Here is a 19,170-nt window from a genome sequence, read left to right as displayed (position 1 = left end):
GGCGCAGGGGCTTATGGGAGCTGTGTCGTCCAATGAAAGTGCAGCTACGGAAGAGCCGGGAGGAATGTGCGGTAGTGAATAGGAATACAGATAATCAGTCTGTCAAAATTAAAACAATTGTTAAACGGAGAAGCGAACCTATACCAGAAAGCTAAGACGATAAGGTACGTCTTTTTATTGAGATAATTATTGCCGTATCGAATTTATCGGCCATAACAAGACAGGAACCCCACGGCCTGCTTGTGTACGGCAACTGAGCACCGTGTTCAGTGGGAGCACTGCACGCTGCTTTGAGTGCGGCTGTGTTGACCGTACGTTTACAATTTAAAAAACATTACACCCACCACACAAGACAGTTCAATGTTTTAATATTCAGTTTCCGGTGTGTGCTTTCGTTCAGATACATTTCATTGTGTGTGGAAGATATGCCCTGTGTGTTTTGTTTATGGCTGCCAAATGTACTTTCATTTTTAACCGTTGACTTCTTCTCTGCAGTTTTGGGAACAAAAAAAACGGCATAGTTTTTTCTTCATCGTCCCATAGAGGAGTCAGGGGAAGATTTCTTATGCAGGGAAAATGGACAAAAGTGAATGTGGTTAATAGCCTGAAACCAGCATTCTTGGAGCTATTGTTGTGTTACAAGAAGTCCTATAGCTTCAGTACAGTAGATGAGGTAGAGATGTGAAGTTATGGATTAAAATTAATTGGAAGACAGTAAGTCTTAGTGCAATTAACCTCTGACACTGCAAACTACCTAACCTGTCCTAAGATCAATGAGAGCAATGGGAACTAGTAGTCTGCATGCATATGTAAGTGTTTCATTCCTTTTCTTTTCTTTTAACATCTGCAAGTTTAATAATTTATAATGTTCGATGTATTTTATGCCAGGGCTGTGCGATGGACGGGGAGGGCTTCGGGGAGCTGCTGCAGCAGGCCGAGCAGCTGGCGGCGGAGACGGAGGCAATCTCGGAACTGCCCCATGTGGAGAGGAACCTGCAGGAGATCCAGCAGGCCGGAGAGAGGCTCCGGTCACGCACCCTGACCCGCACCTCACAGGAGACGGCTGATGTGAAGGCGTGAGTGTGCAACAAGATAAGCCAAATAAACCAAATAAGCTGTAGATGGGAGAGTTGGGCCTTTAGGTCCAGTACCATCCTAGTCCCTCTCCCCCACCAGAGTAATGCTACTTACCCTGATAGTTGTGATGCCCTGAAAACAGGAAGCTGATGGCTGAAATCCAGTCCGTATCACTCTCCCTTTGACACACACTGGGTTTTCTCAGTTGGACGAAAGCTTTCAGGATCAGAGGTGTCACTCAGAGCAGCAGTTTGGGATTGGTTACCGTGCTGCTGCTCTGAGTGACCCTTGCTGCTGGCTGGGCACGTCTATGTGCTGCAGGCATGGTGTGTAGTTTTACACAAGTTTTATTAAGGAACGTGAAGTCCTCAGGCGTAAATTCTCAATGGTCTTTTTTTGACATTGGCAGTAGGTTCTTGACGAGCATTAGTGTAGCTTTTCTGTTCCATTGGCAAGAGGATTTTTTTTTTTTTTTTTTTAAATACTGATACTTCAGCTTGAAATATCATTTTAATATCCCTTAGTACTTTCGCTTATGTGGATTTACCAAAACCCGCTCGTCAAACAGCTTATTATATGTTGGGGGGGGCTCCATAACTGTGGCCCTCAATCACTGTTGACTTCTAAAGTTGACCAAGTTGTAGGTTTATAGTTTGGTTTCTAACCTATAGATGCCCTAAAAAATATTATGTATTCATTTTTTTTTAGCTCTATTCTGTTGGGCTCCAGAGGACTGGATATTTTCCACATCTCCCAGCGGTTGGAAAGCTTGAGCGCAGCAACGACTTTTGAACCTTTGGAGCCAGTGAAGGACACAGATATACAGGTACCAGGCCAAGTTTGTGATGAGACGCTGGGTGCACAGGCATAAGTGTACTGTGTTTATACATTATTTTGCGATGGTTGGACCTGTGTCTGTTAGTTGCCCCAGTGGAATTCCTGCTTTATTCTGGTTTATAAATTCTTTCCTAAAGCTCCTAAACCAAAGTGTCCGAAAACCATTACACAGCTACTACCAAGCAATCTGGGTTGGCTGTGGGGCTGTGGTGCCATCTTAGGCAGACATTCTCAAATTGTGAGCTGGTAAACCTTAGAGGTCCTTGGAGGTAGATGAGGCTGTCCTCATGGAAGCCTGAAAAGCTTTCAGTCAATCAAGACCTTGAGATTTCAAAATAAGCACTGTAACAATGGTCAAATGCAGTTGTTAAACACGTGTTAAATTGTCTATGAACAATTGTCAATATTCCCTACTCTCTAGTAGTCTTTGGTGTTTTCATTTTAGTACTTAACCCATTCTTCACATGAATAGGGGAGGTGAATAGCTGGAGGGTAGGGGACAAGTGGCATTGTTGAGAGATGGTTGTGTTTATATGCTGCTGGTCTGGGCTGTATTAATGCTTGATGTTTTGGTCTGTATTATCATACATAAGTGTAATTACTGGTTTAAATATCAAATGAAAACTATAAAATTGCAAAATGATTTATTGACCCTCCTCTCTTGCTACACTCTTACGCAGGTTATTTCGTCTCTTACCTTGTTGTTGGTGGATTTAGTTTATATGGAATAATTTTGTAAATGGGAACCCAACCTTATTGATGTGTTTTGTGTTTCCTTATAGTTTGTGAGGAAGAGCAGCAACTAAATCCCAGTGTGTGTCTCTTACCACTGGTTGTGGCATTATGGTGTTTTCCCTTGTGGTTTTTGGGGAGGCCAAAAATGCCCCTTAAAGTAGTTTGACATCAGGGAATTTATGGATTAACAGGAATCTATGAAATGGTGTCATGTGATTTAAAAACAAACCTGATGTACAGGCATTAGTGTGGTGTTGCTGATCAAAATGGAGGTGTTGACATTCCACCAGGGCATTCAAGTGAAGACTTAAAATTAATGCATATGAATTTAGGTTGTTTGTAATTTACATATTCATTAGCACTGGTACTCATGAGGGGGTGAAAAACAAATGTCATCTGAATTCCTGCGGTCAAGAACAAAAATCTGAACCCACTTATTTAATTTTCCTGTTGCATTTAAAAGGTGCTTGTGTGGTGTGTGTGATACATATATATATATATATATATATATATATATATATATATATATATATATATATAGATCTGTGTGCGTTTGTTTCCGGGCAGTCGGCATGTTACCAGAAGCACGATGATGTTATCTGTCTAGCAGCTGTGCATTAGTCACCGGTGAAATCCCGGAATTCTGTCACGCTGTGCGTTGGATCATCCTGACCTCTTGATTTCCTCACGGAGTCCATGGGGATTCCTACACCCAGTACACCCTCTCATTGGTTTTGATGCAGGTGGCTGAGTGAGTGAGTGAGCCTTCGAAACCTGAGCCAAGGATGAGACTATCAGACTATCAAACCCAAGAGCGAGGGGAAGACAGAAAAAAGGCAAAAGATGGAGAGAGGGAGAGGGAGAGATCGCACTGCTCTTCCTTTGTGTGACTGTGTGGGGGATGGTAAACGCATACTAATGAGTTAATGGTAGCCTAAAGCAGCTGCCGACTCGGATTCATAAACTGCTGATGTTTCTGCAGAGCTGCAGTGTGTTTGTATCTGGACCTGCAGCCATCACTGCTGCACCAAAAAAAAAAAAGGCGAATGGAACGCAAATGCTGCTCTCTCGCCGTCTGGTCGGGTGTGGAGGCGCTGCAGCTTTCCCAAACTGACCTACACGCTGAATTTGTACCTGCCTTTTATTATATAGCATTTATTTAGGTTTTCTGTGTGTGTTGACATACCCTGTGACAGTATGTGTAGCAAGTCATGGGCATAGATACATGGGACGAGGAGCTCTAATTTTAAAACAAATCTATATATATATTTTCTCAAAATCCATCTGATGAGCCATGCAAATTAGTCACTCTTTCCTGTCCATTGCACCGTCTTCTCTGTAACAACATTTGGTGCTGTGTCTCCAAATGCATAACTTCTCGTTTTAAGATTTTATTTTAATTGCTCAAGGCATTTCCAGTCTCTCTGTGTGTAAAAAGTATTTGTCTTATATGTAATGTATATATGTATACATACAAATTCTAAACATCTCTTCCCTATAAAGCAAGTAGAACTGAGGTTTGCCATTCATTACAAATTATTTTATTCAAGATATTTACAGAATCCTATTGGTCAAGACTCTATAGTTATTGGAAATCATGTTCCTCATGACAATTACTGTGTACTGTATGCTTGTGCTGCAGTTTGTCACAGTTTGCATTGGGTGGGTCGTGCCTTTAAACAGTTGTGGCCCCAGACCTCTGGCCTTGCAGACCTTTGGACCATTGGACTGCAACTTCCCATCCACTTCCCAGAGGCCTCTGTCAGACTGCAGATGCTTTATCTGTAAGTTATGGGCTTATTGGAAGTGCGCTAAGGGCTTGGCACAGCACAGCCTCTCTGCTGGAGCAGTTAAGTGCTTGACGTGGCTGCCCACTGCCCACTTATTGCGGAGCCACGGGACCTGCTTTTGCCTCGGCACTGGCATCTTTAGGTGTGCGTCGCTGCAGCATTTTTTTTTGTTTTACTTAGTTTCTGCCTGTTTTGATGTCATTGAATGCCTTTACAATTAAAAAATGTTCCAGTCTTCAGCCTGGTCCCCCTATATTCTATATTGTGTGGTAGTCTTGCCACAAAGCCAGTGGCATGCACGAGGTTAGGCAAAAAGACCTGCCGGCTATGAGGCACAAAATTGTGCTTATTGTATTAATCAAATATGATCTTCATTCCTCCCACTTCCGCAACTCTCCTTTGTGCTAAACATTGACCTTGGTTCTGCGGTTTAAACTGGCATCTGTAGGTGCCTTTTTCTTTAATTGTTGGTGAATATGTTAATGTAGTCCTGGAGGGTCACGAGTGCAACTTCGTAGGCAGTCATTTTTCAGTACTAATTGTTGTTTGTTATTATAATTGGATTATTATTAGATTCGATGACTAGTGTTGAAGCGCATTCAGTGTTCTGCCCAGTGTGCTGCATGCTGGTTTACAGTACTGTCTGCAGAAAAAGTTTTATTTTGCTTTAATTTCTGAGTAACCAAAAAAACATAAATCTTAGAGAAAGGGAGAGAGAAATCACAGTGGTGCATTAAAATGGCGGAGTCAGGGGGAGAGCCTTCCTCTTCATAAAGGCAACTGTGAGAGGAGAGAGACAGCACTCACACTGGCCACCACAGCATATGCTAATGAGAGCTCTTACAGGAGAGGAAGGAAATAGCTCTACATGTACCCGTATATATTGTGCCACCCCAGTGATGCATGCCTATGCGGTAGCAGCACTTTTGCTCATTAACAAAACATGACAGCTAAAAGGATTATTAGCCTAATTTCAAGACAGGATGTCGGAAGGCATAAAAAAATAAAAGAAATCCATTATCATAATTGCATTGCGCAAGGGAAAAAAAAAGGAAAAGGAAGGAAGGAAGAGAGAGGGAGAGAGAGAAAAGCAGGGGGGGGGAGGTTGGGCAATCTATTCTCCTCCTCCCATACTCTGCTCCCCCCTGATTCTGAGAGTTGACATGGTATATTCCTCTCACAATAAAATACCCCTCACTGAAGCTTCATGTTGCACATCACTTACTGGTTTCAGACCAGTGACCTCTAGTCTGGCAGGAGACACAGCAGCGGCAGGGAGGCAGCGCAGGGCCGTCTTGCCCATACTGGGCTACACCTGAGCTGCCATCCTGCTGTTTTGTTGTCCGTATTCTGAGGTCTGAAAAATGAAATCCAGGCTGAACTGCAGCCTACGATCTTGTACGATACCAAGGAGTACAATAACTTTCAGCAGCGCTGTCGCATATCCACAGCCTACAGCTCTGCAGCCTTCGTATCGAAACTCTGCACAGCTTGCCAAGCCATCTTTAGGTAAGTTTTTTTTTTTTTTTTTCTTTTCTTCCTCTCCCCTCCTGTCATCGGATGCATGTTAACAGATTTGCTTTTCTTCTATTTCTGTTCTCTTAATTGTTGTAATTATTTTTATTTTTATTAAGAACAATTAGCACATTGTGAGGTGATAAGAGACACAGTTATGCTCTACAGCTGTCTGGGATGTCCAGATAAAAGGGTGGGGTTTCTTATGAGAATCATTGTTCTGAATTATAGGAAAATCAACAAAACACAACTGAATGTCTCGTCCAAGACTGATCCTCATAAGATATATTTTTTTAATGAAATGTAACAATTCTGACAATCAGAGCTGGGTATTTGCATTAGATACATAATTTATTTACATGGGTGTTTTTTGTTGTTGTTGTTGCTTTAAATGTATGCGTTTAGGTTTACATATACATACATGTGTTAGAGTGTATCTATATGTACATGTTAATATGTATATATTCAGGTTGGTGTACTTTAGCAAATAGGCTGTTGTATGCTTTATAATGAGATGGATTCATACACATCAACTTTGAAAGAGCCATTTGGTGTATGCAGGTTTTTCGCAAAGTGTAGATTTGCCCAAGACCATACTGTAAAACATTTTTTTTAATTATTTTTTGGCTCACAAGGGGCGAGTTCAGCTGCGGTGTCTGTTCTATCCAGGCTGTGGAAGCTTGACTGTTTTGGCGTGTTCTGGAAAACCGATCAGCGTTCCATTACAAAACAAGAAAAATGCAAATACTCTCCATGTATTGAATGATATGAAGGGAGAATTTGGCAAATGTTATCCCATATGTTTAGAGACTTCTAGAAAAATGGTAGTGTAGCTACTATCTGCGAAAGATGCTAATTTCTCTCTTCACGGGATGTGGCTCACACTGTACTTGCGTATCCCATTTAATTTCACGTTCAGTGTTTTTGAGCCATGCATGGCTGGTAACAATTAAAATGATGCATAGCATGGTTTATTTTTAAGTAAATGTGTATTTCATGTCTTTAAATCGTTTACATTTATAGATTGTTCTAAATTGCATACATACATTTTCTCTCTAGTGCTAAAAATAATGTAAAACATGTATTCTTTCGTGTGACCCCTTGGTTAAGCTCCCTGCCAAGCAAATGACCTGGAATAGCGAGGCAGGAATTACAGATGTAAGTGGAAGGTGGCGGTAAACCCATACTTCATAAGAGTTGTTTTGCTTTGCTGGTAGAAACGGCTTATCGCTGCTTTTTTGACAAATCACCTAATCTGAAAGCGGTTTTAATTTGTCAGACTGAATGCTCTGAGAGAGTTCTAGAAAGTACAGTAATTGATAGTCTGCTCTCCTGGTTACATGGATGGTAATGGCTTGCCATCATTATCAGTTGCGTTAGTGGGAGGGAATCTCATTGTGGACGCCATGTCTTAGGCTCCTCTGCGACGGAGATGGGCTTGGATCTTGCCAAGTGGGCCTCTCCCATGTTGCATCACCAAAAATTATTTATAAAAACATCTGTATATAGTTTGGGGAAAATACATTTAAATAACCTGTGGATTTCTTCATGTAACCCTGAAGAGGGTTCTGTGTTGTTCTCTGACCATCACGATGGGTCTTGTCTGGCTTTTCCTATTCCTTTTTTTTTTTTTTTTTCTGGAATCAGGACTGTGTGCACAAACTAGACCTCGCCCAAACCCACGCAGTTAGCCCTGGTTTCCAATTGCCAACCAGGGCTAGCTTGAACACCGCCCCTGAACATTTTGGGTGGGAGGGTTGATTTCTGTCCATCCCGGACCACAGCCCAGCTGATGTGAATCAGGCCTCTGCTGTGCTTTATGGGGGTGGCTGAATGGTGCAAACCTCTCCCTTTCTCTCGCCCTCTCTCCCCATGTGGGCTTTGTGCCAGTGACGTCCAGTCCTTTCTGTCTTATACAGTGAGATTCAGTGCACACATTGAGCACAGATTTATAAATAAATAAATATAACTTGTTAGTTAAAAAAAAAAAAAACGTGTGTGTGGCGGGGGGTATATTGTGACCGTGAATTGTGACTTGTAGCTTATCCAGAGTCAGGCCTTTGAAATCAAAGATTAACCCAAGTTATCTTTATACATTTCGTAACCAGAATGAATGGAATTACACTTTGAACTTGTATGTATGTATGTATTTATTTTTTGGTTTATATTCAGCTCAGGTCTTACCCAGAGTTAAAAACTGAGATCTTGGTCACAAGCGAAATGTCCAGAAGTCTCAGGTCCCAGTTTGTTGAAGGCAACTACCCCTCCCTCCCATTGCCTTGATTGTGCACTGGGGGAGGCAGAAAGCCACTGCAGTGTCGCACTTGCCTTGTGGAGAGCTGCCCATTGAAAATGCAGGGGCACCACAGACTGGAACCAACTGCATTGCCATTGTGGGGATCTTGGGGAAGGAAGAGGACCCACTCTGTTGAATTGGGGTTAACCATTTCACCTGCCCTCCATGCGTAGAGGTGCCAGAGACGGGGAAGAGCCTGGTCTTTCACCCATACTGGAGTCGACCGTTTGACCACAAACCACTTCTTATAATTTGCCTATAATATGATGTCTGGTAATTAGTTTAGCATGTACTCTACTTTCAGTAAAGCTTTTATTCCCAGCCATTAAATAAGACTGTGCCTTTGCTGTTTTGCTCAGTCTTTTACCCACGCATTTCCAGCACTGACAGGGTGCAGTTCCCTCTTCCTGCCCTGGGTGTCTGTAAGCCCACCAGAACAGCCTGGCTTGCAGAAAATTCCACGGCCTTCCCAGCTGACAATCAGATTCTTATCAGATTGTTCTGCGGAAGGTTCACTCATCCCTTTAATATTCTAGAAGGGTGATGGTGCCTCCGAATGGATCCTGATTACTGGAGACAGTTGGGGAGGCTTGTGTGTGATGCACCATAAAGTAGGTTATTAAATTAACCCTTTCACGTCTGTGTGCCTCCAGGGCTTCCTGAAGAACGAGCGAGACAATGCGCTGCTGTCAGCCATCGAGGAGTCGCGGCGGAGGGTGAGTGGCAGCCTGCAGTGTGGGGGCGATGGTGCAGTGGGCAGAAGCCGGGCCCCTCTGCGTCTGGAGACGGCTGCAAAGAAAGGATGGGTTTAGTTTCTGTGTTCCTCCCAAAAACGTGATGAGTGCCACCGCCCTGCCCCACCCTGACAGCAGTTTGGGTGGCATGGTGGCACTGTATTGTTCCTGTGCCTTGTTTTCCCCACACGTCTCTGTATTTCAGTATATCATACATACAAGTGTTCCTAAATTGACACCTCTGAAAACTCATATAATGTCTACAGCCCCCCCCACTGATTTTGGGGGGAGGCGTTTCACCAGCCGCTTATGAGTGACATCCTACAGGCCGCATGCTCGAGGCCACGCCCTCTGCTGCACCAAATATACACCAACATTTTATACAGTGGAGGGGGGACGGCGGGAAGGGGACTGATAACTTGGGAGATAAAACTAAAAATATGAGCTGAAGCTTAAACATGAAATGGCTGATAACACAATATGTGAGCCTGTTACTTGATCCGCTTCAAACAAAGGCTGATGAATAGAACAGTTCATGTTTGGTAAGGCCAGTCACTTGTTCTCTAACACCCAACATCACGAGCAGGGCTGAGGATGCGGGCTGTACTCTGGCATGGCTACATTGCCAGATCAGCCTTTTCTGCAGCTTCTAGACAATGATGTGCAGGATCCTGAACACGGTTGAGCCCGTTCTTCTCTCAGAGTCGCGGCCAGCTCACGTTGGCGTGGCGAAGGCAGTCCGCGCCACAGCTTACGTACAAGATCTTGGCTGCCAGCAGTCGACAGTGTAGCACTGCCCAACCTGACGCCCTGATTGCCCGGTTTATCTATACAGTACTCCTTCTCAAATGCGACATTTCCCTTGATTGATATTCAGCTAAATATAAGACCTTATTACCTTGTTACTAATATTAATACTAATATTTCTCTGCTAATATTCCCCATTCCTCCTCCTTCTATTACGTAAAGTTCATGCCAGTTTAATTAGAATCCTTTTGCAATTATTAAGTGTTCCCAAGGTGTGACAATTAATAGAAAAATGTCTTCAGACCGTAATGAGGTCCAAGCTAAATCGGGAGCAGTGGAGTCCTATATAGCGCCGGTTTCCCTCACTTGGCGTTTTGTTAATCCCAGCGGATCGGACCTAGTTTGGAACCTCCTTGTTGCCTCCCAAGGACAAGCAGCGGAACACAGTTAATCTTTTCCCAGCATGGATTTTATTGTGTTTTATTTTTAATATGCTGTCAAATAAGACCCATTATACATAACTCTAGAGACCTGGACCTATACTCTTTGGTCACTTTTTTTTTTTTTTTTTATGCATCAGCTGCTTTCCATTAACAGTGAGGCTGTGTGTTTAATTATTCAGCAGTCAGATAAGATCCACAGGAAGTGGGAACCTCATTCAAACTCTTATCTCCATTATTTTTAAATGACAGGCAGTCAGAACCTCTGAACTACTGCTTGTAGTTTTATAGACAATAAATAATCTGGAGTCTCTTTATTCCTACTTATATTTCTCTCTCTCTCTCTCTCTCTCTCTCTATCCCTTTCTCCCTTTCTTTTTCTCACCCTCCCTCCCTCAGACATTCCTGCTGGCGGAGGAGTATCACCGCGAGTCGATGCTTGTGCAGTGGGAGCAGGTGAAACAGCGGGTCCTGCACACCCTGCTGGCCGCTGGGGAGGATGCACTCGACTTCAGCCAGGAGGCAGAGGTCAGTCAGCCTTCCACTGCCTTTTGTGGGAACTGGACTAGGACAACATCTCGTTGTTGCCCACAGCTCCATCCCGTTCCTTACACACCCCTTGAAGAGATGCTGTCTGTGATGCCAGTGGATTTTGTGCAGCTGCTGGCGTCACAGTTCAGTGGAGTGGAATCACCAGGGGGTGGGGGCGGGGGATGTAGGGGATGAAGGAATTCTTCTTGCAGTACAGATTTCAAGCACAAGCTATTAAAGTTATTTTCACCCCAAAAAGCAAAAAGCCAGCCTTGTGTGGCCCGTTTTAATTATTAACAAGTGGTTAAATTTTGCATGTGTGACCTGCCGTTCACTCCCACCGTAAGCCTTCCCTCACCCCCCGCGTTGCCCCAAAGACTGATACAGACTGGGGGGGGGTATTCCTCACAGCTACGTGCTGTATTTCTAGCCAGGGACCCCAGAGGCATTCGCCTGTAGATCCTGCACTGCTCTCCTATGAAGGACGGCTCCAAAGTGTTTCTTCAGAGTAATGTGGGAACCACAGGAGACCACCGCTGGGCACAGTAACCAGGCCAGTTGCGCGAAATAACAAGCAAGAACACTTCAAAAAGAGCCGCCACCGTATCTCCAGGACTGAGACTGGGATAAATCATCCCTTTGAAGGAAGCAGATAACTCGTTAACTCGGTAACTGTACCCTATGTATTTGCAGCCCAGCTTCGTGAGTGAAGTGGGGGCTCCTGGCCGCAGTGCCCTGGACAATGTGGAGATGGCCTATGCGAGACAGGTAAGATGCACCTTTCAGTGCCCTCGTAACAGGTGTCATACATCACCAGGTCTGTCATACCTGGTGCACTGAATTCCCATGTGTGAACGTGTCAAACCACGACTTCGCATGGATGTCATATTTACATTTTGGTTAATTTATCTGTGTGTTATATTTTCGTTAGTATGTGACGTGTGAGTTTGTATGAGGTTGAAGGTGCTTTGAACGCACTCCTGTGCCCATGTGCCCCTGATAGCTCCCGCACTGTGATGTCTGGCAGCACTCTAATCCGTGCCGAGCACCAGAGTCTCGTGCACAAACTAGGGCATGCTCTTCTTACGTAAGCTAGCGCTGCTCCACAAAGGCTTGTGACTGACTGACTGAGGGAGGGAGAGTGTGTGATGGGAATGACTCTCCGACATGCTTTAGTGAACAGAACCAGGTAGGGGGGGCACCCATCAGCCCTGCAAGTCTAGTCTTCATGGAGCCAATTTCTTGGCTAAATCACTTTTAGTGGTTGTGTTACTCTGTTTAATCAATTCATTATCTATTTATTTCTTATTTGTTATACCCCGGCAGATTTACGCCTTCAACGAGAAGATCGTGAGCGGGCATCTGCATCCCAACCTGGGGGATTTGTGTGCCTCCGTTGCCGAAAGCCTGGATGACAAGGTAGGCCCACTGCTGGCCCAGTAGAACCCATTGGAACCCTGTGAACCCCTTTTACTGTTTCTTACACACTCCTTTAAGGAAGAGCATCCTCCGGTGCAGGAAAGCCACCCAAATGGGCATCCCGAGACACACGCTCCTTACAAGATCACTGAGCCCCAGTCTAAGGAAACTCATACTGAGTAATATCTTAGAAGCTCCTGCAACAAAGTGCACTCTGACTGCAGTGATGTCAGCAGAATTGCACCCCCCCCACCACATTATGCGTTTATCACAATACATGGTCTGTATGGACCCAATCATTGCAAGCATTCCCACACAGACTGCCCACCACCTCCAGTTATTTAGTCTGGAGTGGCATCAGGGAGGCTGGGTGGCCCCCCACCCACAGGTGTGTCTGAGCTGCTGATTGAGCTCTGTATGTGTCCTGCAGAACGTGATGGACATGTGGACAATGGTGAAACAGATGACCGACGTCCTGCTGGTCCCGGCCAAAGAAACCCTCAAGAGCCGCATTGCTGTGGAAATGGAGATGGGCTTCGTCAGGCAGGCGCTGCAGTTCCTGGAAAACAGGTCAGGGGACCAGAGGAGGGAAGGGAAGGGGTTAGAGGGAGGTGAGAGGATAACAGGAAGGAAAGGTACAGAGGGAGAAGGAAGGAGGGAATGAGAGAGCAGACAGGAGAGGGAGGGCAGTAGACAGACAGACAGACAGCCTTCTGTCAGTCATCGAGGGGCAGGCGGTGCGGTGTGCTTGTGTTGCAGAAGTGGGCCGGTACGTCATTCTATATCCACACCAGTTTACAGTCCATCCGTCCGTCCGTCTGTCCCAACACTGAAATATGCTCCTAATCCTGATGCAGTTGAAGAAAAGCAATGCAGAGCACACAGCGTCCAGCTCTCACACTGGGCAGTGGGGCCGGGGGGCTCCTGACACTAACACACTCGTACCCTTCATTCTTCCTGCTGCAGCTACAAGACCTACACCATGGTGACGGTGTCTGGGAACCTGTACCAGGCCCAGCTGGGTGGCGTGCCGGGCACTTATCAGCTGGTCCACAGCTTCCTCAACATCAAGCTGCCAGGGCCCATGCCAGGAATGCAGGTAAGCACACGGTTTGGCAGGATCGGAGCCGCAGGGTTGGTGCCAAGGCCGTCGCGCATTGCAGAGGGAGGCATGAGAGGGCACTGCAGCATGCCCCCTCCCTGCCGGGCTGTCTGAGTGGCCATGACGCCAGCAGCTGCCAGGAAAATGTTTTGCATTTTCATTCACCCAAGGTTTTCTGCGCTTTTGATAATTTGTCGTCTTAAGCTTCTGTTGAGTCCAGCTTCAGTCATCATCCCTCGTGTTAAATTGTTGAATTTCATTCGTTCATTTATCATTTCTGTGATTAATAATATGCATCTTTATGTAGGGTTCAGTTTAGTGCTGTTTTCCTCATCTTCTCTCCCTGCCCAGGCTGCTGTCTGGAATCGCACTCATTGTTGTCTCTCTCCAGGATGGGGAGGTGGAGGGGCACCCAGTGTGGGCTCTCGTATACTACTGCCTGCGCTGTGGAGACCTGTCCGCTGCCATGCAGGTGGTGAACCGAGCGCAGCACCAGCTGGGCGAGTTCAAGAACTGGTTCCAGGAGTACATGAACAGCCCTGACCGCCGGTGAGCCCCGACAACCTGCCTTTGCCAGCAGGGTGCCCAACACATCTGCTTCCTGTAAGAAAGGAAAAAGAAAAAAAAAAAAAAACTCTTGGTGTCCTCGTTCAATGTAGGACGTGCCAGAGGTTTATATTGTAAACCAGCGTGGGCTCACAAAGATGCTGGGGTGGGGCTGGAGCCGGAGGAAGGCAGAGATGAAACGGTCTGTCTAACCCGCTCTGCTTTAAATCCCTTCCACTCCGCAAGCGCTCGTACTGCTGCTCGAGCCACTGCAGTGAAGGAGGACCGGCTCGTAACGAGACAGCGAACGTGTCATTGAGCAGTTAATTATAGTGATAAGACTGACACGAATAAAGGGGCAGGCTAAAGCCAGCTGATGCCGGCTGTGCCAATTGCTTGGATTCCCTTGTAAGGCCCTAAGGATAATTGATTGATAGGTTGATGGCAGGTAGAATGATGTACAAGTCATTTTGGGCATATTTCTGGTTCATCACTTGTCTTCAGTCGGAACCCTTTCACTGTTAAATTGAAATACTTAAGTGGAAATGAAGATACGCACACGCACTGAAGACTTTTGCTGTTGGGTTCGTGTCTCGGCCCCCGGATCGAGTGACTCTGCCCAGCACTCTGATTTCATGCTCTCTCTCCCTCCCCGGCAGGCTGGCCCCCACCACGGAGAACAAGCTGCGGCTGCATTACAGACGGGTCCTGCGGAACAGCGCTGACCCGTACAAGCGAGCCGTGTACTGTCTGATTGGCAAGTGCGACATCGCTGACAACCACGGGGAGGTGGCCGACAAGACCGAGGACTACCTGTGGCTCAAGGTTTGTACCGATCGTATTTTACAAAGACGGCGTACGGGCAGGACTGATAAATCGATTAATGACTGTACTGTACGGTGGAGTTAATGCCTGCTGTTCTGTGTGTAGCTCAACCAGGTGTGTTTTGAGGACGACACCAGCAGCTCCCCCCAGGACAGGCTGACGCTGCCCCAGCTGCAGAAACAGCTGCTGGAGGACTATGGTGAGCTGGCGTCTCGGCTGCTGGCCTGTTGGTCTTCAGCGTTTGTTACTGTGGTTGACAATGCTTCTCTTCTCTGTGTGCGTTTATCTTGTGTCTGAGATGACGTTGCAAAGCTGCAATGTGTTAAATTACACACACAGACACAAGAAGTTAAACCATTAAATAAACATAAAATGTTACTTTTTTGCCTTTTCACAATAAATGTTGCTCTGCTTGTTGTACCCTGCACATCAGTGTGGATTGGAGACCAATTCCACTTAATTAAACCTTGTGTCTAGCGCGAACGGGTCATCCTGCAGGAGTAATTCTGTGTGCGTTTGTGTTGTTTATCTTCTCAGGGGAGTCGCACTTTGCGGCCAACCAGCAGCCCTTACTGTACTTCCAGGTGCTGTTCCTGACTGCGCAGTTCGAGGCGGCCGTGGCGTTCCTCTTCCGGGTGGAGCGTCTGCGCAGTCATGCCGTGCACGTGGCCCTGGTGCTGTACGAGCTGCGACTGCTGCTCAAGTCCTCGGGGCAGAGCGCCCAGCTGTGTGAGAGAAACCTCCCCTCTGCTCCACCTCTTTCTGTTGCAAACTCTCCCCTTCTCCCCCCTCAGCTGTCTGTCACTGGCCCCCTCTCTTTGCCGTCTGTCACTAACTGTCTCTCACACTCTTTCTCCTCTCTGTCTTCCATGTCTCACCATATCTTGCCTTCATGCAGCACATCTGAAATCCTGTCTGTGATACTCTTGGTTGCCACCAGGTAGTGCTAGAGGCTGGACTTTAGCTGAGTAGCTTCCTGTTGTTCATTACAGAACATCTTTCTATTGCAGTGAGTCAGGTGCCTGGGGACCCCCCCATGATTAGACGGCTCAATTTCATCCGCTTGCTGATGCTCTACACACGCAAGTTTGAGTCCACGGACCCTAGAGAAGCTCTGCAGTACTTCTATTTCCTGAGGTGTGTTTATTGTACTGTTCATATGCTTATTTATGGGATTTAAATATATTTTTGGTTACTTGCACGGGGTTAGAGATTAAAAACTCAGAGTTCACTTGAAAAATAGTTCAGTTGGTGCCGGATGATTTGGGCTCAGGATTTGGCCTCAATTCTGGTGCTGAGTCTTTTAAATAGCCTCTCTGCTGCATGCGTTCTGGGTGGGGCTGGAGGCATTATGGAAACATCTGGAATCATGTCCCCCCGTGTCTCCCTGCAGGAATGAGAAGGACAGTCAGGGGGAGAGCATGTTCCTGCGCTGTGTCAGTGAGCTGGTGATCGAGAGCCGGGAGGTGAGTGCGGGCGAGTCGGCACTATGCCGCGGGGTAGCAGGGGTTCATCTCCATTATCTTGTTTGTCAACATGACCGTTTCAGCCCAAGGGCTCAGATTGCTGCTGACGCTGCTCTGTTTTGTTTTTTTAATCAAGGCATTAATCTGTACACACACACACACATATATATTATTAACATCTGTATCACTTATTCAGATTGTTTTAATTTATTTCCCAGTTTGACATGCTGTTAGGTCGGCTGGAGAAGGACGGCAGCAGAAAGGTAATTAAAATCTCCTCCATTAGAAGAGAATTATCTGGGAATTTGAAGTGCTTGTTTGATTATTCAATATAAAAAAAAAAAATGTTTTTATCTCCCATTTCAATTCTGTCAGCCTGGAGTCATAGATAAATTTGCCGGAGACACCACAGCCATTATAAGCAAAGTTGCGCTTGAAGCCGAGAACAAGGGGCTGTTTGAGGAGGCTGTGAAGCTGTACGAGCTGGCCAAGGTGAGGTTAAAAAAAGTCTTCTGGGTTCTGTGTGATACGTCACCCTAGGGAGAGTCCCTGTGAAGCCTTGGTTGACCTTTACCGAATCTGCATGCTACACGTGTCCCGGAGCCGTCCTGAGTCGTGTGCTTTTGACAGCGAGATTTAAACGCATGCACTCCCAGGTGTCGTCATTTCTAAATGTGACGTATATGCGTGGCTGTACCGTGCTTTTCTGTCTACGCTTCTGTACTCTATGCAGGCTGGCTATGTCTTTATTCAGAGCTGAAAGACTAACCCCCAGCCGTGACATTTCAGCCCCTTAGTACCGAGAGACCTGTACCATATGGACAGAGACCATGCTCTCTAGGCTTCAACCAGCATTTATATACAGTATGGATACATATTGAATAATGCATCTGTTTCAATGAAGCAATTGATTAATTCTGTAAAGTATATGTTTAAAATGTGCAAACTATCACTATGAATTTGAAAGTCATTACAAGGAAGAGTGTGTGGATAGAAGCTCAGACTTCAGCTTGGACATCCCTCTTGTCTAAGCAGTGGTCTTTTTCTCCGGTGCAGAATCCCGACAAGGTCCTGGAGCTGATGAATAAGCTGTTGAGCCCCGTGATCTCCCAGGTCAGCGCGCCCCAGTCCAACAAGGAGCGGCTGAAGAACATGGCGCTGGGCATCGCAGAGCGGTACGCTGGCCCCGGGGTCACTGTGTCCAGTCTATTTGTCTGTTAATCTGTAGGAAGGCTTTGAACCAGACATCGGGGTTTCTCAGGCTTTGCTAAAAACTGTCAATGTTTTTCTCTGGTTGTGCCATGTAACTACTGCAGTGTTTTTGTGGATTTGTGTAAGTGTATCTATATATAACAATCGGTGACACTCAGTGGGGTAGTTCATCTTTGAATCTGGAAGGAGTGATAATTAAAAGGTTCAGCCACAGTAGGTTTGTGTCAGGTGGAGCTGTGGTTCCCTCCGTCCTGTGCGGTCCTTCCACTCTCCATCCCCTGTGTTTGTCTAGAATCCTCTCATTGCATGCAAGTCATTGGTATAAAGTCTCCATTGTCCCGTGTTCTCACAGGACGTACTGCAGTAAAACCTGTGAACGTCCCACTGAGCTGCAGCTGACCAGGGCCTAATACTGCGCACTCTCTCTCTCTCTCTCATGCAGCTATAGGACTCACGGCATAGCTGGAGAGAAGTCTGTGGACAGCACCTTCTACCTCCTGCTGGATCTCATCACATTTTTCGATGAGTACCACGCAGGGCACATCGACAGAGCGTATGACGTGAGTCCCGAGATCAGTTGTTTGTAGTGCTATGAGATCTGTGGCACAAAAAGCAAAAGCACAACTGTAGATCATATCTCATTGACTCCCAAGAGAGATCTGTTAATTCATTATATTTATGTCCGTGCCTCCATGCAGGTGATGGAGCGGTTGAAGCTGGTCCCTTTGAGCCAAGATAGTGTGGAGGCCAGAGTTGCTGCCTTCAGGAATTTCAGTGACGAGGTGAGACTTTTATTTATTCATTTATTTTGTATATATTTATCCATGTATGTATTTTCTCTGTACCCTCTAATCTCTCCCCTGTTCCCTCTCTCCCCCTCCTTCTCTCTTAGGTGCGGCACAACTTGTCGGAGGTGCTGCTGGCCACCATGAACATCCTGTTCACGCAGTACAAGAGGCTGAAGGGGGCCGGTGCCGCCACCCCTGGCCGGCTGCAGCGCTCCATGGAGGACAGGGACTCGGTGAGCCGGGGCACATTCCCACATTCCCGGGCTGTCCTGGATGACTGTTCGATAAGGGGCATAAACGAGAGGGAGAAATGCATATTGCAGTGCCTTGGGTCTTTGTTTCAGGGAAATTAAGGGGGTGGGGCAGGGGGGGAAGGGAGGAGGAATGGAGAGACCCTCAATTGGTACATCGGCCTCGATTGGTGTGGCCCCCTACAGCTGCGTTCGCCCCAGAATCTCATTCAGGGGTTTGATGATGCGAGAGATCCTCAAGGATTTGTAAGAACGCTGCCCTTGACATTAAAATTGGCAATTAAAAGGAAGTAATAGCATTTATTTGTTTTAATATAATGTTATGTATTTCTTTATTTCCCCCCCAGGAGCTGCGCAGTCAAGCTCGCGCCCTGATCACCTTTGCTGGAATGATCCCCTACCGCATGGCTGGAGACACCAATGCCAGGCTGGTTCAGATGGAGGTCCTGATGAACTGACTTCTTCTCTCTCTCCCTTTCAAACCCTCTGTTCTTTTAGGGTAACGCTTCCCCTCCCCCCCGCCAGATTTCTGTTTTGTATTTTTCACCAATTTAAATAAAAAAAAAAAATGCTTTAGTTTACTTTTTTTTGTTTCATGATCATTTATTTATTTCATTTGCGTTCTAATGAGTTCAGTTTCTGTGTGTGTGTTTGTTTTGGTTCTTTGTGCTTTTTTTTTTTTTGTCCTTCAAAGTCATCAAAGTCGTTCCCGAGTTATCTGCTTGCTCACAGCGTTTTGAGTTTCACATCGCAGTCCCAGTGCTCTTGTCATGTCCGTATCGCTCCTCAGCGGCAGTGGGAGGCTGTCCTCGTGTTCACTTACCTCTTTGATTGCTGTTGCTCAGGTGCGGCCCACGGT

General features: G+C 46.1%; 1 protein-coding gene across 2 annotated transcripts; it reads left to right on the top strand.

The window, feature by feature from the left end:
- Positions 1-13: 13 nt before the first annotated feature.
- On the top strand, positions 14-18,892 carry nup93 (nucleoporin 93). Of its 2 annotated transcripts, none has more exons than XM_066713512.1 (22): positions 14-164; positions 889-1,076; positions 1,786-1,903; positions 8,904-8,966; positions 10,571-10,699; positions 11,396-11,470; positions 12,029-12,121; positions 12,552-12,691; positions 13,088-13,220; positions 13,615-13,772; positions 14,429-14,594; positions 14,700-14,793; positions 15,132-15,323; positions 15,605-15,731; positions 15,988-16,060; positions 16,279-16,323; positions 16,436-16,552; positions 17,117-17,235; positions 17,715-17,832; positions 17,971-18,054; positions 18,165-18,293; positions 18,659-18,892. In XM_066713512.1, the coding sequence occupies exons 2-22, from the start codon at positions 898-900 to the stop codon at positions 18,767-18,769; spliced, it is 2,463 nt and encodes an 820-aa protein (XP_066569609.1). In that variant the 5' UTR covers positions 14-164; positions 889-897; the 3' UTR covers positions 18,770-18,892. The 2 variants fall into 2 exon arrangements, with proteins under 2 accessions (XP_066569609.1, XP_066569610.1); XM_066713513.1 differs by lacking the exon at positions 14-164 and adding an exon at positions 208-311.
- Positions 18,893-19,170: the final 278 nt, after the last annotated feature.

Source organism: Amia ocellicauda, chromosome 9 (genome assembly GCF_036373705.1).
Source record: "Amia ocellicauda isolate fAmiCal2 chromosome 9, fAmiCal2.hap1, whole genome shotgun sequence".
NCBI lineage: Eukaryota > Metazoa > Chordata > Actinopteri > Amiiformes > Amiidae > Amia > Amia ocellicauda.
This window is presented reverse-complemented; position numbering and strand designations above follow the sequence as displayed.

Coding starts and splice junctions, on each gene's coding strand:
- nup93 (XM_066713512.1), top strand. CDS start 898: ATGGACGGGGAGGGCTTCGGGGAGCTGCTGCAGCAGGCCGAGCAGCTG. Junction 15,324..15,604: donor GGGGCAGAGCGCCCAGCTGT/GTGAGAGAAACC, acceptor TTTCTATTGCAG/TGAGTCAGGTGCCTGGGGAC. Junction 16,324..16,435: donor AGAAGGACGGCAGCAGAAAG/GTAATTAAAATC, acceptor CAATTCTGTCAG/CCTGGAGTCATAGATAAATT.